Source organism: Takifugu rubripes, chromosome 13, assembly GCF_901000725.2.
Source record: "Takifugu rubripes chromosome 13, fTakRub1.2, whole genome shotgun sequence".
Taxonomy (NCBI): domain Eukaryota; kingdom Metazoa; phylum Chordata; class Actinopteri; order Tetraodontiformes; family Tetraodontidae; genus Takifugu; species Takifugu rubripes.
This window is the reverse complement of record NC_042297.1, coordinates 7,717,952-7,744,235: the sequence shown is the minus strand read 5'-3', so window position 1 is coordinate 7,744,235 and position 26,284 is coordinate 7,717,952. Positions and strand designations below refer to the sequence as shown.

At 40.2% G+C, this 26,284-nt stretch overlaps 1 protein-coding gene across 1 annotated transcript in view; it reads right to left on the bottom strand.

Moving 5' to 3' along the window:
* ush2a (Usher syndrome 2A (autosomal recessive, mild)) overlaps window positions 1-26,284 on the bottom strand; it is a 131,843-nt gene that overhangs the window by 85,255 nt on the left and 20,304 nt on the right. The window contains exons 12-28 of the mRNA XM_029846815.1: window positions 25,444-25,537; window positions 20,059-20,254; window positions 19,840-19,970; window positions 19,526-19,730; window positions 16,052-16,335; window positions 15,130-15,355; window positions 14,786-14,923; window positions 13,944-14,124; window positions 11,889-12,052; window positions 11,626-11,784; window positions 11,280-11,508; window positions 10,664-10,935; window positions 8,913-9,194; window positions 7,614-7,789; window positions 7,373-7,520; window positions 3,564-3,670; window positions 3,201-3,324 (exon numbers count right to left, since the gene is read on the bottom strand). Coding sequence (XP_029702675.1) covers window positions 3,201-3,324; window positions 3,564-3,670; window positions 7,373-7,520; window positions 7,614-7,789; window positions 8,913-9,194; window positions 10,664-10,935; window positions 11,280-11,508; window positions 11,626-11,784; window positions 11,889-12,052; window positions 13,944-14,124; window positions 14,786-14,923; window positions 15,130-15,355; window positions 16,052-16,335; window positions 19,526-19,730; window positions 19,840-19,970; window positions 20,059-20,254; window positions 25,444-25,537 — 3,116 coding nt within the window. The remainder of the gene's footprint in view (window positions 1-3,200; window positions 3,325-3,563; window positions 3,671-7,372; window positions 7,521-7,613; window positions 7,790-8,912; window positions 9,195-10,663; window positions 10,936-11,279; window positions 11,509-11,625; window positions 11,785-11,888; window positions 12,053-13,943; window positions 14,125-14,785; window positions 14,924-15,129; window positions 15,356-16,051; window positions 16,336-19,525; window positions 19,731-19,839; window positions 19,971-20,058; window positions 20,255-25,443; window positions 25,538-26,284) is intronic.

Sequence of the window (26,284 nt, the reverse complement as noted above, 5' to 3'; positions counted from 1 at the left end):
CCTTTCTTCATTCCCATTGCTTTTAACCTTCCTGGTATTTTTCTTGACCTTTCTTTTCTCCTCGTCCTCTCATCGTCTCAGTGTGTTTTCTGTCCCTGCATCTCTAATTTTCACCTTTCTGTCGACGTCCCCATCACCTCTTTGTCTTATATTTCAAACCCTTTTCTAGATAGCGATTGTAAAACATACAACACATAAAATAATTCTTTATTACAATGGACACAAAGTCCTCCCACATACGGGGTACAGCTGTTTAACGCCTCTATAGACAAATCTGCAGCTGTTTTCCAAGGAATCAAATGATATCAAAACATCTGAAAGAGACTTACAAGTAAGCAAATTGTCTGCTGGTCTTGAACTCGCTCCTAGTTTATCCCTTTGTTTCTCCATAATATACAGGACGTGGGTGAGAGTGCTCATTCTCAGCATCGCGTCTCTCTGCTTTCCCCACAGGATTTGTGCTACCTCACAATGACAGCTACTCTCAAGTCATCAGCAGTAAAAGATGGACATACTGTACATCATGACAGCTACATACATGCTGCTGGCTCCCGTAAATGCCGAGACGGTACAGCAACCATACAACGTAACAGCCAGTATTTTCTTAGAGATGTTGTCTTATAAAGACGGATACCTGCGATTCCCTCAGTTCCAAGACAATTCTATACAAACCGTCAACTGTGAGGCATTGTTCACTTTTTGAGCGAAATTTGGGCTTTTACAATATTGGATTTTTAAGTGATTAGGTGGTATTGTGTGTGTTTTTGTGTTGTCTCAGTTAACAGGGGAAGATGTGTGCAATCATCTGCACAACATAACCTGAATAACTCCAGTCATGTTAGCTCTGTGCTGGCATTAATCAGGGCTCTGCGTATTAATGAGACCGCGGCAGCTAGCTAATTACACTCATAGATTCTGCAGCAGCCCATTAAATATACAAATGACAGAATTAAAGAGCCCAGCCTCTTCTGATTAATCTTTAAATGGAGAAAAACTAATGATGTCTGTGCAAACTTTCCCTTCACACATTTCTCCCCCTCTCCTCTCAACGTCAAAGCCTGGCAATCAATCATATTAATTAAGGGAAAATAATTTGTATCATTTAACATTTCCTTTTTTTCCTGCCCAGTTGTGCAGCAGCAGTGATACAGCGATGTATTCTATTAGACATGTCTGGAAAATTTCCAAGCCTATTTGTTTGCCCATTCTTTTTTTTTTACCGCATTTGAATGTTACATTCCATTTGCCCTGAGTGGGAGAAATACATCTAGATTAGTGAAATTATGAGCAGCCCATCATTCTCATTTCTATAATTTAGCATTTTAAGCTATGATACTTAAAAGTTACAAATGAGGAGAGGACTCTATAACCTACGGTGAACCAGTAACCTTTTAACCAGATCATCAAATAATACTGTGTTCCTCTCTCAACTGCAGACTTCTAAATTTTGAGATTAACAACGAGAGTAGGATATCCCATTTAGATATAGAGGCATTACAGATAAGACGAATGGATTCGCATACATTTATGGAAACAAGCACTTACAGGTTATTCATAAGCGCAGCATAATTGCAGATGGTTTTAATGCCGTTTTATCTAAAGTAAGATTCAGTGTGGTAAACACTGACCTCTAAACTCATTCAGCATTAAGAAGCATCGTTAATCACATCTGAGCGGACTTATCATTTATGGAAACGTCCATTTCTATCACAATAATTGCACGTGGAAAACAACCTCTTTAGCCAAAAATTATTTAAGAGGCCATAAAATGGCAGGTGAAGGGGCAAATATCATCTGATTTTACAGAGCACATTGTAATCTTTAATTTTGTTTAATACATAGATTGTTTAGGGTATGAAAGATTCTCCTTTAAGAAACAGACTGACTAATTTTTAGGATGAATTGTTGATAAGGTTATTGCCATAGTAGAAATTAATGCTGCCAATAATAGATCACGATGACTTGGATAACCTATAAGGAAGAAATTAGGTAAACATATTTGTTTTCTGTGGACAAGTTGACAGGAACCTTGTATTTAACAAAAGCTTCCAGATTCCAGATACAGTTGTCATTGCTGGAGTCACTGGGTTTCCACAAGATATCCACAATTGACGAGTCTCCCCTCTGTGATCAATTGACTCTCGAGGGGGCATTACACTGCATTACAGTCATAATCCAATTTGGCTTTGATTTGTTCGCTGTTCCATGCGCTTCGATGGGAATAATTGTCTGTAGATGATGCTATTAGTATTGATGGTTGTAAAAGGGCGATGGTTTGGGGACTGCCGACACATTCCTGAAGCAGAATAGATCCGGTCTTTAAGTTATTGTCTGATCCATTACTCTTTATGAAGGAGCATAGTAGTAAAGAAGAGAGGCCCCTTCAATAGCAAAAAAATCATTTATCTTCCAGCAATATTCAGACACAATATCTATCTAACTTTAAGCTTTACGTGACTAAATTATGAGTACAATTAAAAATTATCCTTTACAGGGCGGGGAGGGGCTGTATGCAAAGAAACTAAGGAAATAAAAAGAAATAAAATAAGCCACATAAAATTTCCTTATTCTATCTTTAATGGTCAAACACAGTGAAATTCACTTCCTTTTAGCATGGCCATCAATTAATCTCAAGTAACAAAAACATGGTTTCCTTTAATCATCATTCATGAATTTGTTAACTGTTAACTCTTTGTTAACTGTCTCTTCCTACCTCTAACACTCCTTAAAAGTCGCCCCAGTCATCAAAATCGCAATCTGCCTGGAAAAAACTACTACGTTTCTTTCAACATTTAACATGAAAAGCCAGAAAACCATGTTGCTATGACCAAAAAGGTAAAGAAACGCAGACACAGACAATAACTGGTGACACCAGGCTTGTGCAGGACAGTGATGTAATCTCAAGTGGCATTAAAGAGCTTTGGCTGTTCAAATCCCAATGATTAGTATCAGCACTCATTAATTAGGAGCATCAGACTGGGTGATGTTGTCAGATGAAGCAGAACATGTTTGGCTGTGCAGCTCAACCCTCTAATGATGCTGGTAAACAGAAAGAAAATTGTCCTTTAGGATGACTGGAGAAGTCATTCTTAAGGAACAGAACTAGTCTGAGCACTGAGAAGCAGAAACATTTCCAGCCTGAGCCACAACAGATGTATTTATGCAGTCTCATTTACATACATATGCACATGCAGCCTTACCTGTGAAGTCCCTGTTGACCGGAAGCGTGTGACTTGGGAACTGATGGTAACTGTTTCCAGGGAATCGGGTCCCCCTAATCACGGGATCTTGTGGCTCAGATAAAGAGACATCAGTCCTCTCCACCTATAGAATTGATAGAGAATGAAATAATGTCGGGTCTTAAATAAACAGATCGTGGAAGAATCTCCATAAAATTTAAGGATTGAATTATTTTGCTGGAAACAACAACGCAAAGGGTAATTAGGGCTTGTTGACTTGTAATGGCGACATGTTAAGGAAATATTTACAGGATTTTATAAAATGGACTGCCATAAACCATGCAAGCACCGATGAATGTCAGTTCAGCCAATACCCCTACAGACCTGATATAGCGGTTGAGGCCCGTTGAATTGGGCCGGGTGGTCCCAGTCTATCAGAATGGAAGTTCCATTCACTGGATATAAGCGAGGTGGAGATAGTCCTGTTGGAGCTACGGACAAAAGAGAAACAGTAACACTGACTTTAACAATCCAGGTTCTTGAAAAGCTGCCTTCTTACATTATTCATTTACTTTTCACTTTATTCATTTACTTTTTATCTTACTTTATTCACATGAACCATGAAATACTGAACGTGGCCCAAAAGCATCGTAATGATCGACACTATAATATTGTGATCTTGATGCCTGGCTTTTTCATTCCTTAGGATGTTGAGATGAGATGGACAAAAGTCCCCCTTTCATTAAGTAGAGGGTCAATTTAATTTTCTTCTTTCACTTTAGATGTTAAATTAAACGTCCCTTTGAAACACACAGGAAGCTACTGAAACTGCAGCTTCAACACGTATCATATAAATCAACCGGAAACTGGCTGATAGGGTGAGAGGAGGTATAGAAGAATGGAGAGAGATATGTAGGAAGTGATGGACTGGTGTAGCCATGGGAAAGATGTGTATGCATTAAGTGTCATTGAATTGAATTGTGTGTGTGTATTTCCGTAATGGTCTAAATGGTCTGTGGTAGGAGTAAATTAGCTCATAGTGACGTGTGTGTGTGTGTGTGTGTGTGTGTGTGTGCGTGCGTGTGTGTGTGCGTGTGGTCTTTAGAATGAGTTCCAATTGAGCTCTTAAAAGGGAAGTGGACAGCTTGTTTTAGACGGCTCATCTTGACACACAAAACCATAAATTAGTGCCAATCGATAGATTACCAGTCTATTGAAATTGAGCTATGGTGACATTCAGAACACTGACAAGGCACCACACCTGAACATTCTCCGTTTCAAAGTGGTTGTGAGTAAAAAAAACTATACTACTACTATATACATATATATATACATATACATACACACACACACACACACACACATATATATATATATTAGTAATGGCTTTGGTGCCTGTGGGGTCTCTTTAGGAACTTCAGTTTCCAAAAATAAGCAGACTCTATTAATTGGAGATTCTAAACAGCCTCTAGGCACAAGTGTGAGTGTGCTGGGGTGGGCTGGTGACCTTTCCAGGTGTGTTCTGGCCTCTCACTCAGTGACTGCTGGGATAGGGTCACTCCTTTGTTCGTGTGATTAGGAAGACGCTACTCACCATTTTCATCATTTTCAATTCCTGTTAAAGATTCAAGTAGATAAATGGCAGAAAACAAGTTCCTGTTTATTTCGATTTTCCAACAGCCTGACATAAAGCCCTTTCATTTTAACCCTCAGATTATGGTTGTAGTCTCCCAAACACTCTAGAAACAACATCTGTGGCAGTTCTCCCTGAGACCATCTTACCAGGCAAACTGATGAACAAAATTAAGCATCACCATCTCCAGCGATCCCTGGATCCACCCTGGATCTGCAGAATTTTATTAGGTTTCACAAGTCGTAGATTAATGTTTTGTATCATCTTGTTGAGAGTGACAGAGATTAACTAAACACAAACTGACTGTGACAAAAGCCACTCGCTTTATTATTTATTGTTCAAACAGACATAGACACACACCTAGACACACCTACAGACACACACACTTAACTAGTTCAGCAGGAAAATTCGTTTTAGTTTCTGACAGTAGTGAAGCAGCTAAATCAAGGACTTGCTCCCATAAGGAATGGTGTTTATTTATGTTTTCTGTTTTACAGTGACTGACACGTCTTCACAGGTGCTCAGTGTCCAGTTACAACACATACACACACACACACACACGCACACACATACACACCTCTTATTGACACAGCAACCCCTTGCCATGCATATTTCTAAGCTCAAGGGCCTCAGGCCAATTATGCGTGAATCAATAAAGTTCCTGTTCTGTCGAGTGGTGTTACAGTGTGTGTACGTGTGTGTACGTGTGTCTTGTAGAACAAGCCTTTATGGATGTAGGATACATAAAACATCACCATCAGCCCCTGATTAGCCACTCACTTTACTCCATGATCGATAACTCTGGAGAAAGATGCGCACTTTGAAACAATTGTAAATGCTTTCTCAGACGTAGACAAAGAGCTTTTTCCTCATGTCGTTACGTCTGTCTCAGCGTGCGCGCTAATGTTCAGTCGTGTGCTTTGGTGTAACTCCAGTGGTTTCGCAGATGCCGTCTGCTCACTTAGAGCAGATGGTAGCTGACTGTAATGGCCTGGGCTTGTGTGAGGTAGATTTATCACAGCATCAGTTCAGACTCAAGTGCAGCTTACCAAGAGTAGCACTAAATTCTCTTCCACAAACCACTGTTAAAGAATATCTGAAACCATTTTATCCATACAAATGTCGCAAACGTTTTATAGGTTATGCATGATTTTTGAAATCTTAATAGATTCACTCCTGTAAATTCCACATCTGCTGCGTAGATGATGCAACCAACAATAAAAGCATAATTCAAGATATTGTTAATACAATATGAGGCGGGATAGGTGTCCCAATAAATTATTTTTAGTAAACTCTAAATCAAAAGAGAGTGAGAAAAGATAGGTAACGTGCAGAAACAACATAAGCTCAACACCCAGCGGAGCAAAATAAGCTATGCAAATTGTTAGGAGATTAAAAAAACTGCCAAATGGCATGTGCCATTATCATTTCTTATAGTTGAAACAAGGGACATCTTTGGTGTTAGATGAAACAAAATGGTCGGAACAGATGTGGCTGTTAAAAATACATTCAAAAAGTCAACTGGGTACAATAAGCCATATTGTACTGTACTGTATTACAGTCAAGAGTAGTCTTAAGAATCACTTGAAATAAACATTGTCGCTGTGTCAACAGATGTAGCCATTAAAAATGCATTTAAAAAGTCCACTGATTGCGATACGAAGGATCATCCATCGCAATAAACAAAGAAGTTTTTTTGAGAATTGTTAAGAAATGAAAATATTCGCTATGTCAACAGATGTAGCTGTTAAGAATGTGCTCAAAGCACAAATCCCTGAGCAAGTATTTATAGATGAAAGTTTCTTTTCTCTTTACTCAGTGTGCCCATTGTCTATCCACCTAAAACGATAAACAAAACAAAAACAAAAGTTAAAAAAAGGAAAAAATGAACAGTAACTGAACAGATGGAAGGGTGCGCTGGAGGGTCAAGTGTGCACATGTTTGCAATATATATATATACTGCAGAATGATTCATGTTTCTTTGCTGCCAGGTGCAACTTTGTGTGAAAATGGCAGGTAGAAAAAGAAAGATGGATTTATAAGAAAATGACAGACGGTTGGAATAAAACGGATTTTTAAAAAAAAATCTCTTCATCTGTATGTAGCCGTCACTGGTCGTGGATGAGTGCAGGAGTTATTCAACAGACCACTTTTTTTCTACTTTTCTAATGGTTAACAATAAATGTATACGAGAAGTGAGGAAATGAGATGTGTGTGATTAGTAACGCTGTGTGTGATCCATGGCCACCAGAAGTGTGAGCTGCAGAACATTTTTCTCCTTGTAATTAAAAGTAAATTGGTATTACAGCAGAGCGCAATGACTATCCCCCCTGGTTAACACGACTAATGCCGTTGGCATTTAAGTACCCAATGACAGACTACGTAGCTTTGAATGTGTGTGCGTGTGTTGAGAATATTACCACGTGCCTTACACCAATTTTTACAGGAAAAAATGCAGATGAATGAAGTAAAAAATATTGATCAAGTCTTTAGACTGCAAATAAAAACTGCTATGGATGGAAGGATGGATGTATGTATGTTTCAAGCTCTCTGTTTTTACCTGCAGGCAGTGTCTGTCCTGCCCCTGGCAGACTAGTAATGCAGCCAGTCTTTGTGCAGACTGTAACGGTAAAGTTGTACACCTGGAACGGCTTCAGTCCCTCCACAACATAAACAGACTGTTCTGATGGTCTCATCCTGTGCATGACCTGAAAAAGAAAATCAGACATTGCAATGTCATGTGACAACTCCAGTCTTAGATAAGGGGTAGCATTAAAGAATTTAAAAAAAATCATGTTTACGTGGCTAATGAGTGGCGGTGCATGAGGATTGTTGGTCTGCTCAGTGAGCAAACTGACTTGATATTCTATAACTTGTCCTCTGGCAATGACTCCGTGACCCTCAGAGGAGTTCCACTCAACTCTGAGACTGGTGGACGACAGGGCAGATACTACTGGAGGTGCAATCCACTCTGGGACTGTAAAGATTACCACACATTGACTTACATTTTACTAATATTTACAAATAAATATTTACGGCACACAACAGTGTTTAATAGGACTGTGTAGGGAATGAAAGACCCTGTGGCGTTTCTCAGGCTGAGGCTGTTATTGCAGCTGTTACCTGATTATGTTCTCATTCTACTGCCAACAATATTCTATTGCTGAACTTAATTTTTTTCATTAAGCTTTCTGGCCACCACAGAATGTTACAAATTAAGTATGTTAATTCAAACTAAAGCAGAAAAATAGATGTGAAGGAGCTACAAAATTGAGTCCTGGTCTTGGTGATTATGTGAATTAAATGGATTTAAGCATTCTGTAATTCTGTGTTTGGGATGTGGCCACAATTACATGACATCTTTTTTCCACTGTTGCTGCCATCCGGCTATAAAATATGCTGTGAAATGTGATTTCTTAGCAGACATCACCACAGTCACATTCTTTCCAACACAGCAAATGTACTCGAGCTGACACTGACACACACTCCACATTTGAAATGCTGTTATCACATGCTTGTTATCCAGACACACAGCTTAGAGTGATGTTAGAGGCAATCGTTTAGTCCTAATGAGCCATATCATCTATTTGAAATTCAAATACGTTAATGAGGTTCCCCTCCCCCACACAATGTTTTCATTGCTTCTCTTTTTTCTTTTCCTTATGAGACAAACCTTTTTTATTCGTACACTTTTGTTTGCAGAGATCATGGGGGTACAAATTTGGAACAACAAACACTACTTTTTTCTGATCGGAGCATCGATGTCATTACAATATTCAATTAAATCTACTCCGACATTATGGCCAAAACGTGCATTCTTTTCCCAAGAAAAGGTCAGCACTCAAGGCCTTTCACACTGAAGGATTTGTCTGATATAGTGCAGAGTGTATCATGATACAGGACATTCTAAGTTTTTTAATGGAGCCTACCTTTGTAGTATTGAAAAACAAAATACTAAAAAACTAAAGAAAATACAATGGTCAGTACCTTAAAGGAACACTTCATTCCAATAACTATCTTGAGCAGCTAAAACTACACAACCATGTGAAATAGGAGGTATGCCTTAATTTAAGCTCAGTCAAGTTTACGTCTTTACAAACCTCCTTCCATTGTCCGTGCTGTGGTCCATGTCGAGGTGGCACTTCCTGCCAAATTGGTGCTCGCCACTCTCATTTGGTAGGTGGAAAATGCCTGCAGTCCAGTTACAGTGGTACTGTTGTGGGGGGGTAAGAATGTGCTTTGGTTTGTTGGAGGAGCTTCCAGAGAACCAAATGAATCGACCCAGTCAGAGCTGACAAACACTCTCCTCTCGTTATTAAGAGTTGAGGGGTTTTGTAATTTGATCGGTCCACGTAGGAAGACTTCATACCTGGTGATAACACCTGTAAAAATCGTTTAAACTGGAATTACTGTCTTATTTCTTGTCTACTTGTTTATTTCATACAGAGGCTCAATAACTTTGCAAACCCTGGCTTTTTACTAGTTCTTGACTCCTTAAAAGACAAAATACATAAATAAATGTGGGTTCTCAATTATCTAGGTGATAGTAACCCATTAAGGACTAATTTGGACCATATTAAGGGATCATGAGGCAAATCAATCTGTCCACTATTTCAATATCAATGTATAGACAGATTTTCCAAGTTTAAGTCGAAACCCCAATGAAACTTCTCAATCATCCAGGTCAGAGTTGCTCTTCGAGGTCCTGCTGAGAGCCAACTGGACTATTACCTGCCTCTCTTCGGTTGTGTCTTTGGTTCTGACGAGGTTGGGGGGAAATGAGACTATTTGTGCCCCTGCTGGATCAAAGATCTGAATGGCTGTTAGTGGAGAGTGGTTTCATTATTAGCTGTCATCATGGGCCTTTAGCCAGTCAAGGGCCCATAGAAGCCACTTAACGAACGTGCCCATCAGGCACAGGAGAGGGTTGAATGTTTACATTCAGGGGAGAACAGGTGTTTACCTGTTTGGGCTGAGAACTCCTTGCCTTGTGTTCCTTGCGCCTGTCCCTCTGTTTAAGGATGGCTTGTTTAGTCTAACAAAGATGGCCTTTGTCCTTAACGTGCAGGTGAATGGCTTAGACCTCTCCAGAGGAGTTTGATGTCCTGTGTTGGGCCAGGCACCTGTACAGTGGCAGTTTGATTTCTCTAGTGTTCAGGTCTGTACAGTCGTCACTGAACAGCACTAGCTGAACCAACCTCTGTCTGAGAGAGTTACCAGGCTTGAAATGGACAGGAATTTGATGATTTTCCAGTTGACTCTCAGCTCGAGTTTAAGTCAACTCACCTGTGCACATGTACAGCGTAACAACTGTCTAAACAACATTCAAATAAGAACTCCAGCAATCCCACACACATTTGGGAATTGAATTGGGTTTCTTGAAATTTTGGTTTCTTGAGCAACTATGATATTGACATCATTCCCAGCAATTTGTTAGGTAAGGGGTTGATGGCAGTAAAAAAGGAAGGAGGAGGAAGGAGACACAGCTAAACCCATGTAACAAGGCTCAGTATGACAGTACTGCAGCTTAACAGGCGGGAAAAATAAATCAAGACACAGAGCAAAAAACAGGTTATAAGGCTTTGTATGACACTGAGCCTTAGAGCCATTACAAAGCTCTGTGGATTTTCCAAAGGCAGTTCCACTTCTTTGTGTGTGAGTGTGTGCGTGTGTTAGTTTATTCTCATGCTTCTTCATTGACACAAGCCTGAAAGCTACACTTTTAGGCAAGTGTTTCAAATATGTTTGTGGCATTTGAGTGATTATTTTGTAATTCGTTTTGACATTTGTTGCCAGTAACAGTATTGTATCATATAGTTGACAACATTAATGAGCCTTTTCATTGTCCTACCATTTGGTTGACTAGGGGGCTCCCAGTAAGCTTGTAATGAATGTGGTCCAAGTGCAGAGATTGTGGGTGGAGGCTGATTCTGTGGGGGTGCATCAGCTGTGAGAAAGGACAGAGGTGGGGTTGAAGTGCAGCCTCCAGAAGAACAGGCCTCCAGTACCACAGTGTACTGGGTGAAGGGTTGGAGCCCAGTTACCACAGCCTGTGTAGATAAGCCTGAGAAGTGAAGAACAGGCTGGGATCCATGAGCGGACTCGGTGGTGGATAAGATAAACCTGTGATAGACGAAATTACCCATCAAGAAATTTTATTCTTATATTTTCTAATTAGCGATGTTAAAACTGACAATAATCAGTAATCTCTCACCTCTTGCAACATTTAATCTGAACAAACAAAATAATCTGATAAGCGAGTTCACTAGAATCTTGGTAAACATGATAAAAACATATTCTCAAATATGGACGTGAAAATGCACATCTTCATTTTGACCTGATGAACTCTTCTTTTCCTTTGACCACTTCAGCTTCCTTTCACCAAGTTGAATCTTGGTTCTCATTTCCAAACCACCTGTGTTACCACACATTCTGCACACATCTCCTATTTCACTTATCCTGCCTACCTTTCCACTGGGCCTGTGTTGTTTGGTGGCGAGCTCCAGTTAAAGCTGGCAGAGGTTGGTCTGGGTTGGCCCACAAGGGTTAAATGTAGCTGTTCTTTATCAGGTGGTGCAGCTAAAGTTTGGAATGAAGCCGATGTGCTTGTTGTCACGCCAGCCACATTAGCAGTTATAAGCCAGTAAGAATAATTAGTGTAAGGAAACAAACCACCATCTTCAAAAGACTCTGGACCTTAAGACAGATGAAACAAATACAAGCGTTTGGAGACAAGGTTACAGCTGGGGAATAAACTGTGTTTCTGAGCAAAAATAAGATGATAAAGAGTTTGAAATATCTCTCTATACTTACTAAAAGGATAACTTCTTTGGATATTATGCACTGTATGTGCATCTCTGATGAGAGTGTAGCTGAGTCTGTTTGAGTTTGGGGAGTCAGGTGGATGCCAGGAAAGTTTGATAGAAGAATAATTAACAGCAAAACCTACTGGTGCTGGTTGCTGGGAGGGTGCTGCACAGAGAAACCGAAAATAATACATGATGTAAGAATACAGTTTATTATAATTGCTGGAAAAGGAAGTAGAGAAGATGTAAAGACTAGAATCTGACCACCACCTTTACTGCAGCCAAAATGGTTCTTGGGGTCAAAATGAGTCGCTCCAGCCTGACATCCATCGCACTTGTCTCCAGCTACAAGCAGCTTACAAGAACATACACCTGAGTCTGGGTGGCATGAACCATTGACACTGCCCATCAGGTCACATGCACATGACTGGCACCTGGAAAGATGACAAACATTTCAAATAAAGTAACAGGAATAAAACTACTTTCCTGCTGTCCCATAATCCATACATACACTGTAACTGTGTGAATCCAAAAGGTATTTCTTTCCTCACAACTGTCTGTCCCACCCACTGTCACCCCCATCTGTGAATCTATTTCTAAAGAAATTGTAACCCCCCTTAAACTTGTCTAAGTGTGTGCATGAATGTGTGCACACATGCATATGTGGGTCTGAAGGTCTGTGTTTTTGGGTGAGCAGCATGGTGTTACCCTCACTGGGGCAGGGCGGTGGGTGATCATCCGGCCAGCAACCTCACACCTTCACAGACTGTTATTACACACACAAGCACACACACACCCCCGCACGCATACACACACACACACACACACACGCACACACAAAGACAGGCCACACAAGTTTTTCTGGGAGATACTGAATATTACACACTTATACGTGCAGCACTGACTCGATTTTTTCTCTCTCCCACTCCCACACACACACACTGTCACATTCCACATTGCTGTGTGAAGAGCCACAGCTTCTTAACGAGCTGCAAATTTGTCCTGTCAACTGGTGCCGACACACACCACCACACAAGCACACTTTCATACTAAGCCTCCTAAACAAAAACACACAAATACACACCATGACACGACCTTCACTCCACTCACAAGGAGAAAGAAAACACTGACATCACACCAATCCTCTCCTTTTTGCTCAGCTTTGCTGTGGTGTTTGTGAGTGTGAAAGAGATCATCTCATTTGTACTTAGAGAAATAAAACATTAAAAACGAGCTGATTAGCTCCATTACTAAGTATGATTTAATCAGCTTTAAAATACACACTCACTTAAAATAAAATATACATATAGTGTGTGTAAAGTTCAATTCCCTCCAGGGAAAACTACAGCAGTCAGCTATTTAAAGACAGAGATAGGAAGCATCTCCAGCCAACTTCACACACCAATTTTTGTGCAAATTCATTTATGCAAGGCTTATTGATTAAAAGCACAAGATTAATTACATGATGATATTTAGCTAAAGAACTTCATATAAGAAAGTAAATCTGGGTACAGGAAAAGCATCCAGCACCAATAATTGATGACTTTATTTGTTCTGCAAGAATGAAAAACTTGGAGGAATAAAGAATAAAAAAGAAGCAGAAAGGTTTTTTTTGTCATTGACTGAAAAAAATAAAAAGGACACCTGCTCACACCTTTTTTATATAAGAGCCAAGTATATATGTAGGAACACAAGTAGTGTAAAACAGCTTTGTGTGGCTGATTTACACTGTTGTGAGACAATACTGCAGATACTGATTCAGCCTCACGGTTTAGGACATCTTGTAACATCTACCACAACACAACAATGTTTAAAAGATCTTCGCACCCCTTCTTTGGGTTATTAATAAATTAAACTAATAACTACAGCTGCTCTCTTCTTACTTCAATCATACTATCCCTGGATCTCATCCAGAGTGTGAATATCAGGGAATGTTGTTATCAGACAAGGTCAGATAACACATGTGCACATCAACACAGACAGTGGTCTACCAGCCCAACACTGTTTGGATCATCTATCAGCCTCGACTTCCTGTTGAGAGAAACCTGCTGTTTGTGTGTAGCAGGAGTGTGCAGGATGTAATATGCGCCTTTAGTTATGAGAAGTTGTATTTTAAGTTGAGTGTTTGCCTCTGCAGGAAGAGCCATGACTGGTAAAGGTCAAAACAACTCTTAACTCACTTAAGCGACAAGCAACCAATCAGTAAACTGTTTTAAACACTTGCAGACACCTGCTGCTGTGTCTAATAATCTGTGTGTGTGTGTGTGTGTGCGTGTGTGTGTGTGTGTGTGTGTGTGTATGTGTGTGTGTGAATTATAGCGTTACCTGCCCAGGCCGGGGTTAAAGCCATAGAACATGTCACGACACTGGTCACAACGCCGCCCTCCCACTGAAGGATGGACGCACAAACACTGTCCAGTCTGGCTATCACACCCACGCTGTGATGCCCCCATAGGATGGCAGTCGCACTCTACACACACATTTTGATCTGGAGAGAGATAGAAACCTGGGCAAAGACAAACAGGAACATTTAGAAAAGCTCCGATTTGATTGCTTGTTTATTAACTTAATCTTTTCATTAATCATGTTTTAATGAAAGAATGTAAACAGTAGTTTCAATGCAATTCTAAAAACAAGAGAAAAGACATTAGGCTACAAACAAAGCTGTATGAAGAGTATTTTTCCCTCCTACAGCCATTTTACTGTTTAATTTTTTAAAGTATCTCACTGTTCACTCAGACTTAAAGATTTGGTGGGTATAATGGGAAGGGAGGTTTTATTAATCATAATCAAATTCTAATATCTCAAATACTACACAAATAAATAAAGAACACCGCATGCATATGAATCAGTCAGATCAAACATAATAAATAAAGACCAATTCATTAAATATATCGATGGTAACAGTAGTTGATTTATTTCATTCAAATAATTAATAATGAGGTTGTATTTAATTTATTCTCGCCAGTTCAAAGAAATGGAATTTGTCAATTGAAAGAAAAATGTCAGATTTTACAAATAAATAGCAGTCAAATGCAGTTTTAGTTTTCTTTTTTATTAGCGTTAACACTATAAATGACATGGTACAGACGTACACACACAACTACATGTTTGGAGATTTTGTTGTGCTATTTATGATAAATCTGTCCATTAAATTTAAAACGCACCTGGACGGCACACACTGCAGTCCTGTCCATAATGTGTTGGGATGCAAACACACTGCCCAGTGGTGGTGTCACACACTGATCCTGGCACTGTCCCCCTGGGGTCACAGATGCATGGGACACAACCCCAGAACCCCTCCTCTGATGGGACATAAGATACCACAAAAAAAGAACTATTTACTATTTGCTCAAAACCAAGGTAACAAGAAATTATAGGTTAACCTGTGTAATTACTGCAACGTATTAAGGTTCTATATAATAACACCATTAGATCTGAATGAAAGCGTTCCTTGATTAGCATCACTGGAACACTGTGATCATCCTTATTCAATGATTTGTGTTCTTACTCTGAAAGTTTTCGCTCCTGTTGTAGTAGTTGGGGGCACAGTTGGTACACTGGGAGCCCTCCACCCCCTCTTGGCACGGGCAATGTCCGGTCCACTCATCGCACACCTTGCCTGGCACAGTACCATAGATGTCACATGTACAAGGCAGACAGCCCAGGGAGTTACGGCGCTCCAGTGTGTGGTAACCGTGACGACAAGTGTCACAGAACCGGCCTTCCACATGTTCCTAATGGAAGAATCAGCCATGTTAGAGGACAGCACCCCTAAAACATTTACTTGCAATCTTTTCTAGGTTTTGCCTATATTGGTGATATGTAGAGGTGGGAGTTTCAACTCAGGCAAGCCAAAACAAGTAGATGTTGAGAATTAATGGACTTGTGACTGAACCTCATGTCAAAAATCAGTGCGCACTCCTCAGGTGCAGGACAATATGTAGCCTCATATAGCCTGAGTGTGTCATCACTTTCTGGATGACAAAGGCATTGATGCGGTTGACTTGCCCCCCCAGATCCGTATCCAACCAGGCACCTCTGGACATCATGTGCTGCTGCATCCACCAGCACCATGCTGCATTGCACACTGTCCAGGACCTGATGCAGATCTGGGAGGTCATCGTCCATCAGAGCATCTGTTGTCTCATCGGTAGCATCTCTTGACATTGTAGGTGGCACGTGGACAGGCATTGTTATTTTTTCCAGAAGTTCACTGTTGGATCAGCCTTTGGGTCCATGAATATGATCTGGAATCCAATCCTCAGTGTTTGGGTTTATTTTGTTCACACTGAATTACAAATTGTAATCAGTTAAGATTCAGTTAAGTCTGGCAGATGTGACTCAGCTGTGGAACTATTTTGTTATTCAATAAACATTGTCATAATTCCCCTGTGGGACAGCTTTGAATGTAAAATATCTTTTCAACTTGCCTTACACACACATTGCCCTGTGTGAGGATGGCAGATTGTTCCAGGTAAAGCCCCTTCAGTTGAACAGTTGCAGGAGGAACATGAGCCCTCCAGCTTTAAACCATATGAACCTCTGCCACAAGAATCACAGCGCCGACCTCTCACACCAGGTTTACAGTCACACTGCCCCCCCCTGGGCTCACAGAACTGACTGAGGGAACCCAGGGGGTCACAGTCACATGGGATGCAGCCATCTGGGTGGGACAGGTTCCAATAACCGAACTCACATCGGTCACAAGAAAGACCTAAAGGGAAAAATGAGAGTGAGAGGAAGTGAAAGACTGAGAACATGAGAGAGTTGGGACCTGCTGAGAGAACTAGAAGTGAATTGATGCTTGTTTTACATCTAGCATTTACCCTCATTCTGCAGGTGTGTGTCTGTGGGTGCATGTGTGTGTACGTGCATGTGTGAGTTTGTGAGAGAAAGATGGTGAGTAAGTGTATAAAACTGCCATCATTAGGGCCAGGCCCTCTACATATGATGGATCACTCACCTCAGGCCAAACACTTAATTTCGCCAAGTGAGAAAATAAATTAAGAAACTACAAGAATGGAGCCAAAAAGAGGGACGGGGTGAAAGATGGATATATATACTGTATATATATATATATATACACTGTATATGTTGATGTAAAATTACCAAAATAATTGTCATTCCCTCTAGTTTTTTAATGATAAATATTTTTTTCCTCAAAAATTCCATCCTTTCAAACACGTCAAAAACAAAATTGGTGCTTCTCATTTGAGGATTTATAGACTGAAATTCATTCATTCATTATTAGCACAATATCATGTATTCAAATGTTTTTAATTAGTAAGGAGCTATTTGGGGACCAGTCACAGTTTTGGCTTCTTGGATGACAGAAACATGTTCCATCATTTAACGCTGTATTTTTCCAACATATTTCAGTGAAAATAGACAGGCTGCTGGCTTTTTAAAGTTTAATGGTGACCAAAGCAGCGATAGGCTATGAGGCTAGTTAAACCATGATATGTAACGTGAGCGAGCAGGGCTTATTTGAATATGCCATACGTATTCCATGACAGGCAATCTGTCCCTAAATGGATGCCTTGGGGCAACAGTCACCACATCCCTTTACGAGGGAGCGCGTGTTGGTTGCGGGGGTATGAATGTGTGTTTGCGCACATGAACAGGGGTGCCTGTGTGAGAGAGTGAACTCTGTGTGTGGTACACACTTGGCATTTCTCACAGCCTGTTCACTTTAATGACTTTATAGGTATGAATCTATTGCTCCCAACACATCATACGTGGTAATACCAGAGGAAAGACGTAGCTGTCATGTACTAATTACAGCCCGATGCCTGCAGAGTGTTGTGATATATAGTCTTTTGTGTGAATGTTCCTGAAAAATAAGCCATGTTATGAAAAGTCAACATGTTTATATCATCAATTCATGTTTTAAATATTGTCTTACAAATCAGATTTCCATTGCAGATTTTGTGATTTTTGTGAGATCCAACATAAACAAGAAAAACACCTGGAGAAACATAGAGACAATAAAAAGAAGAGTGAAGTGAGACCAATAGTGAATAGAAAGTAATAGAAGATATTTGATTGGGCAGGCTGGAGGTAATTTTGTGTTGGTAGGTGCACGTGTGCGCAAGTCCACATGTGTTCTTTGGGGACATGGCCCAGCCCTTTTATCAGCAGCCAGCTGGTTAACAGGCTCATGCATCACCATTTCAAACACTATTATGTACACACTGCACTCTGGCACCTTATTATGAGCGTGCATGTGTGCACACATGTGCCTACCTATGTGTGTGCATGTATTTCAATTCCATCCTTCTGAAGCTCATCTGCCATTGCTCTACTAAATGTATCAGCTTGGTGGTAATGAATTGCCATAATCAAATCTCATTTTAGAAAAATACCTGTGGGAGCAAACGAAACAAACAAGGACGGAGGAAAAAAGCAAGCGCTCTTGTAAGAGGGCTGCAGCAGCGTGTTTTAATCATTTGCCATTGAATTAAGATTTAAATACCAGCTAAGCCCTTGATGGCATGCATGTGTGTAACATTCCATGCAAATCCATGCATGTGCATGCACGTACAGGAGCTGAAAATATTATATACGTTAGGTAAAGACCAGAGTGCATGAATGAAGAGGCACATTCAGTCACTCACATTTCCTGCAAATTCATAACTGTGAACAGACTCCCTGACACACATTACCCATTTCACATGCGCGTCTGCCCTCACACACACAAGCGCAGGCCCTTGATAGTGCAGCTTAGCAATAACCAAGATGCGTAGAGTCGCGCCGCATTGGCTGGTTTTGCATTTCATACGAGCTTGCTCTTCAAAGACACACAGGGGAGAGAGCGAAACCATTTATCACAAAGAGAAGCACAACGGCTGGAAGCACCGGCAGCAGAAAAGCCTGTTTATTTTGGCTGGCTGTACACTTTGGGATATGGATGCATTTGTGTGCTCATGTCGGTGTGTATACAAGCTTTTTTCTGTGTGTATGTTGGGTACATCCACTTTTGAGTTTGTGATCATCCCAAAGAGCAGCTGTGCCTCTGTATTAATTAAGATAATATTACTGGACTGTTAATCAGAGAAGCTTTTAGATGAAAATAAAAAAGTTATCAACAAAGTATTTGGGCAGATTTCTAAGTTAGTGACCAGGCATTTTAGGTGACGAGGTTCTGCTGTACCACATCAATGCCTGATGAAAATGTAGATAATCATATATACACTCCAAATTCAATAAAATGTTGGCTTGTCTCAAAACTATAAAGACAGTTGTTAACATTAGTTGTCTCATACAAAACAGGAAATTTATATGACTGTAAATACAATCAGAATAACATAAAAAACACAATTCAAAGTGTAAAAATCTGTCATAATTAGCATGTGGATGCTTGGACTAAACCTTGTTTTATGAGGTCAGCGTGTCCCTGACATTTGATCAATTTTTTGGTGAAATTCTGTCCAGGCACTAAATACTGTGTTAATGAGAACGAGTCTGATGTTGGGTCACAGTAACCTTTGGACATCTAATTTTAATCAGTCTTCCTTGAGTCCAAGTGGGTTTAATTTTAACAAATTCCCTAACAGTCTTGCTGAGGTAAAACAGGCTGGGAGTGTAAGGACAAACACCAAAAGACAGGATAAGGACACAATATTAATATATACAATATACTGTAGATTTAACTAAAACTGCTCTAAAATCATCCTAGAACATTGTACTAAAACATCCAGACAGTCAGAGGGAGATTGAAATATTACGGTCTAACTTAGGTCAGGCTCATAAAAATACAGCTAGTACGATGAAGGGAGATGAATGCAGAAAAGTGAATATGTGAAAAGACACAAAGCAGAAAAACCTAAAAAAAACATCTAGAACAATGTTATGGCTATGTACAGTATGGCATTACTGAATATCTTGTAAGAATCTCCATTTACCAGTGACATTGGCTTTACACTGGCACTGTCCCGTCTTCTGGTCGCAACTGGGAGCTCCTGCTGAAGTGTTGATGGTGCCAACTTCGCTGCAGTTACAACGGATGCAGCCATTTGGATTTGAGGCTTTAAGACCAGACCAACCAGGCAAACAGCTTTCACATTGACGACCTGTTACTGCAACCTTACACTGACACTGACCTCCTACCTGGAGGTGAGAAACAAGGACAAAGAAGGAAAAAACAGGGGTTATGAAGTTGGAGCCACCCAAAAGAGCAACACCGAATTTACAATGGTTTGACTGGGACTGGGAGGACCTGAGCACATATGAGGCTGCTGTTGACTGTTCCAGCAATATTACAGTCACATGGCTGACACACGTTAGGCGATGTGGGATCAAACCCCTCCAACCTGAAAAACCCACTGATGCACAGCTCACAATTCCTCCCTGACAGGGGAAAAGGACAGAAACAGGGTTGATTCAAGCTTAGGTTCAGGATGTTTAAGTCAACTAAAGTTTACATGTAGCGCCTCACCTGTGGTGTTGTGAATGCAGTTGTCGCAGATGCCTCCTCCTCCTCGATAGTGCTCATCCGGTTGGTCATCAGCTGTCACATCGTAATGACAAGAGAGGGCGTGGCCGTGACACTGGCAAGGCCGGCAGCTCATAGGCTGGAGCTGGTCACCTGACCTGAACGGCTTGTCATTGTAGAGGGCTGCACAACGGTGGCACTAGTAAAGGAAAATGACACCAATTAAGCTACTGTAATATACTTGTGGACATGCAACAGTGGACAACGAGAACATTTTAGTGGTTCAAATATAAGTCAAATATAATTATTATTTATGTTAAAATACTTTCGTGCCAAGCTAGATAAATATAAAAATATTACAAGTAAATATCTTTAAACATTTCATTTATTCAGTATTTATTTCATTCTCACTTTCTTCTTCAACAAACTGTCATGAAAAGTCAAAGGGTGTTTAACTTTTATAGTGGCTGTTTTATTTTATGGACTGACCCAAAAGAAGTTTCTTAGCTGAAACTGGAAGACAAACTGAACCTGTTTGAGTTTTATGATGAAGATTAATGATGTTCTGTTAGGATAGAAGAATAAAATCAGAAGCTGTTTTGGAGCTGAAAGGAGGATAAGACCAACTGTTAAATATTGCTGAAAGATGGCAAAAGGAAACTTAATCTTAATTAATAATCATAACATGTGGGAGGGTGAAAAAGGACCCAAGAGAAGGAGAGAGAGAGCTTTAATAATAAGAGATTAGTTAAATGAGCCAGTGCAACACACTGTCAACACTGTGGGAAGTTTGCCGTAGCTGCATCCATCATCTGTCTGTGCTGGGAGTTTTCCTACTGTAACGTTTCATTCTTCCAGCCACTCCTTTGGTTGTTGGCCAACAGAGCAGCTTTTTACTCACTTTGGTTCAACTATTGTTAGGATCTGTACGATGTTGTACATATTTGGACAAAAAAACCCAGTTCTGTTTAGCTCATCATTTGTTTTTGTTATCTTCTCCAGTTTACTTCAGAAAAGCAGCTGTGGTTCCATCCACCAAACCAGCTGAAGCCATGAGACAGTCTGAGATTATGACATAATGATAGGGTTTTCAATTATCATTATTATTGTTTTTATTGGTCAAACACATTTTATGTTTAGTGCAAACAAAAAAACCTGGAACTAGGAAAGGGTCTTGTAAATGACACAATAGTTGTTTACATACGTAATCACAAATTACTCATTGAATTTAATTGTATACCAATAAACATTGTTGCAGTTACATGTTTTTGCAGAAACCATTATCTTTGTGCAGAATGTGTATTATACAGAACAAACTGTGTTCAGACACACACATACACACACTCACTAGAGGAAAATCAGGCTGCTAATGAGGACCGACTTACAACAGGCAGGGCTCAGAGAAGGGCCCACTTTCATGTCAGAATAAACATACCCAGGTGGGTGCAGGGGAGGAGGAACTGGGGAAAATTGACATAAAAATGATTTTTTTTTTTTTTGCAGAACAGAACAGCAGAGAGCCGAAGCAGCAAGCACAGGGCCTTTGATTTGGTTCAGCAGTCAGTACAAATTATAGTGGACAAGGGGGGGCATCAAATGGCGGGATTAAAAATGTATTAAAAAAACACAGGAGTTCCTCCCATGTGTGGTACATGCAGGCCTGTACTGGGCCCATTATGTATGACACACAGAGATGGGGGCAGAGGTGAGGAGGAGGGGTGGGAGAGATGGAACTAAGGGTAATGAAGTCCTCTCTATATACACAAGAATGGAGACATATTAGAGAAATTAAGGATGATATAAAGGGAAAAGGTAAAATAGTTTTTTACTTTGAAAATGAGATGACTGAGATGGAAAGAATAGAAAAAAGAGAAATAAATCCACATCTTTGTGAACAGAAACAAGAAGATAAACATTGATAAATCTATCCAAAACAGAAATTCTGTCATCAGTCTGAAACGGAACCGAGTTTGACCACAGCACCATCTTTGGAAGAGAGAAGACATCTTCATGATTTCTGCTCAGAGGAGAACTTTGGGTCTCTCCATGAAACTTCATTATAACAGAGTCAATGTCACTCGATTAATTTGGTTCTAAAATGTTTCTGTCAAGGCGTCATATATGCATACATTTTAAAACTATCCTTGTGAGGACTCTTCCAGACACCAACATCCCCAGCCCCTTATCCCAAAACCACTATCTAACACCAACACTAACCCTTAAAACAGACATTTGAAGTGGTGGAAAACCAAAGTATGAACATGACAGATAAAGTTCTTCCATTTACTTTCTTTTTATATCTTCCATACCTCTATTCCTCCTCTATTTCCACCCTTCCTCCCTCTTCTATCATCTATCTTTTTAAAAAGCACCAGTCTGAACATCTCTCTGGACTTCCCAATTCTCCCCCTCCTCACAATCTCCGCCATCCCCCCAACCACTTGTTCTCATAGCTATGGTGAGTATGTGAGCAGCAAATATTACCATACCAAATTAAAGGGAAAGGATTTTTTTCCTTCCATCTCTTTTCTTTTCATTCAACAGTGAATTACCTTCCCTCTCTCACAGCCTGCTAATTAGTCGAGGGACCGCTGTTTGGGAGTTAAAAGAAAACTGCACACGTTCATTCTCTTCAACATACAAAAGGTTTTCATAGCACATCATCATCAGCATACAGTACCAGCAGTTAAAAAAAGAACACACTATAGATTGAGTCCACACTGTGTTGCTTCTCTTGCTTTTATCTTTGTTCTGCATATCTCCATTTCCCTCCCAAAAATATTTTTTCTGGACAAATAATGCAAAACATTCCAACATTGCTGGACAAACCATGCTACTTCATGCATAAAAAGGGATAATTTGGGGCTGAAAATGACTTGTTTTTGTTATGTTTGTGCATGTGCATGTGTGTGTGTGTGGATGGGTGTCTTTGTGTGTTGGCAGCATATATGATAACATCTTATTTTCTCTGTGAATGTTTCTACAAAACACAAATGGATGTTGACATTCATGGTTATGTTCATGTCACATGCATGTGTGTGTGTGCGTGTGTGTGTTAATCTACAGGGGCAACTCATCTTATTCTAAATGCCATGACCAATTTCACACTCTAACTGGAAAGGTCGTGCCACTGATGTGCGTTTGTGACAATGTTTGTGTGTAGGCAGCTGTGTTCAGTGTCTGAAGTTAACCTGGTTAACCCCAACACAGGTGAAAACCTGCTGTTGCTGCAGACTTTAGAAACAGACATCCTGAACAACGCTACTCAACGTCACTATCCATAAACATCACAGAGATGCTGATGCCATCACATATACATGAAAGGCCCATTTTTGATAATTCAGGATGTCTGTAACGTGCACAATATACACAAAATTAGCTGTAAATAACACAAGATATAATCACAAACTGAGATTATATCTTGTGTTATTTTTAATGTAACTAAGCTGTTTCATTGTGCTCAGCCAACTATCAGCAAACCATATAACTGTCTCTGCATTGAGACATTACTGTTCAATGTGTCTGACTACAAGATGTTAGAGGCAAGAAACAAAAAAGAAAATCGTTTGTATGATGTGATGTTCCAAACATATGATAAAGCTTTCAAGACATTAGTGATATGAGGAAAAAAGTACAAAATGAGAGTGACAGGGTGAGAGATCAAGTCTGACACAGAGTGCACATAAAGATTCAAAGGATGGAATAAAAAAGTGGAACAGTTAAGTGTGTACACGTGCCTCCAGGTGTGCGCATGAGAGTTTAAGAGTGTGTTTTCCAAAGCCCCCGTTGATCATCTTGACACATGTCTGAGCATTTCTGTCACTTTAATGTCACTGAGGAAATTCTGCAGATTAGTACAACATCCGTCATGGTGCTCAGCCGAGCCGAGTCAACAGAACACATGCAATATTAAAGGCTAATATTCCCCACAGCCTTTTATGCTCCAATATTACAGAGACACAAGAAAGGTCCTGAATATTCACTCAGATGGCATGGACAGGGTAGAAGGAAGAATAGACATGAGAGAGAGAGAGAGACTGAGAGAAGAGAGAGAGAGACAGAAAGAGAGAATGGGACAGAGTGCACATGAGAGAGAGAGAATGGGACAGAGTGCACATGAGAGAGAGAGAATGGGCCAGAGTGCACATGAGAGACAGAGTGTAGAGGCATACCCTTATGTTTTGATACAAATATTTTTGGCCTGCCTGTGCAAATGTATTTATTTCTTTCAGTTCCCCAGATGATTGATCAGAAAAATACAAAACATAGGGAAAATGGATAAAAGGGTATAACATGAGAAAATACACAAACAAAAACGTATTGCATAAATAATATGCAAGGAAATACAGAGTAATGAGAAGATGGAGAGATGTAGCCAAAGCCAAAGAAAGAAGAGCTGATTAGTGATGCGTGCTGAGGGAATGTCATTGTTCTAGTCGATTTGAGACGTTATTTAAACCAAAGCTCTGGAGAGAAAGACTTGGTATAAGGAAAAGAAAGCAATCGACAAAGAGAAACCGGCAGAGGTGGCACAGGGACAAGACAGAAATAAAGAGATGAGCAGAAAGATGTCTTTACAGAATCAGTGTGTGTGATGACATACATTTCACAATGTGTGTGTATGTGCACAAGTGTGTGTCTGCGTGAGCTTGTGTTTGCAGAAGAACTTCCTGTGACAACTTAGTTTATTTTAGAGTTCAACTGTTTGTAGAGAGAAAATATTAGGGTGTGTGTTTGTGTGTGTGTAGGAGGATTTTGAGAGTCAACAAGACAAACAATTCAACAACGACAGCTGTACTTCTTCATTGATGTCTGCTGCAGCCTCCCTCACTGTCACTTACACACACACACACACACACACACACACACACACACACACGCACACACACACGCACACACACACACACACACACACACACACACACACACACACACACACACACACACACACACACACACACACACAGATGCATGAATGATACATAAGTAGTGAATAATGCAGGCTGTCCTGTGCTATGGTGAGGTGGAGCAGTCAGAATGAACTTTTTACTGCTGACCAAATGGATGGTTTGTTAGGGTGATGTCTACTGTCAGGTTTGGGGGGGACCGAAGAGCCGGGCTTGCACTGATGGTAAAAGGAAGAGAGGGTTGGGGCCTGGGTCGGGCATTTAGTCAGTGATGGTTGGGGTATGAGGCTGGGAAATGTAATTTGTCAAAGTCCTCACAAATATTGAAGTGTAGTTTCATTAAAGAATTGCTTAATCAAGACCATGAGAAAAGTGCTCTTTTAGAGGATAAATAGAAAGTGCTCTTTGAGAGAATAAATATATAAAATGTGCAAATTCAAAAAAATATGAACAGTGTTGGAACTCATGCTTTAATACTCACATTGTAGCCCTCTGTGTGGCTCTCAGGTGTACACAGACAGCGGTAGGGAGTCAGACTGGTATCACAATGGTTGGCATGGCCATGACACTCACATCTGGCCAGAAGACAGAAAGGGAGAGCCAAGGAAGCAGCAACAAAGAAGAAACACAATAAACACTTCACATCTACAGGGCACTGGTGGTACATTCAGAGGTTCAGCCCAGTAACTCAGATGAACCTCTATTGTTTGAAAAGGAACCTAAGCAACATGTTTCACCACAATATAAAACAGTAAAGCGATTTCAGTGTTGCAACAATGCTTAATTGGGCAATTTTGCATCTTCAGCTGCTGTAGGTCAGCATTTAATTTGGTAAATTTTGGCCTTCAATCCATCCTAAATCTTTCTAAGGCTGTTTGGTTTTTCTTTATTGTGGTGAATAAAAACAAGTTTCATACCAGCCTTTACAGAGTATGTTGGAATAGTTTCATACTGGCCAATAGGACACCTGAAATTCATCATTAAACACTTTGTCTTCCACAACTTGCTTATTCCAACAGTTCGTAAAAAAAACAAAAGGAAACAGGAGTGATGGAGTGAGACTGGAAGACAGGAGGAGACAGTGATGAAAAATACAGAGCGATGAAATTTCAGCGGCAGTAAATCTGTTTCCCTACTTCACTGTAACAAGCTACTAATTAAAACAGCTTAGAGGGAAGGGGGAGGAAGACGGAAAGTTAGAGATGATTTCCTCCCACATAATCCTGTAATTACCAGTCATAAAAAAACGGTCGCTTCTGTCAGTCTAATGAAGAGATGTGTTCACAATTATTCTCAGAAAGCTTTGCTGGATCTCAGCCGTC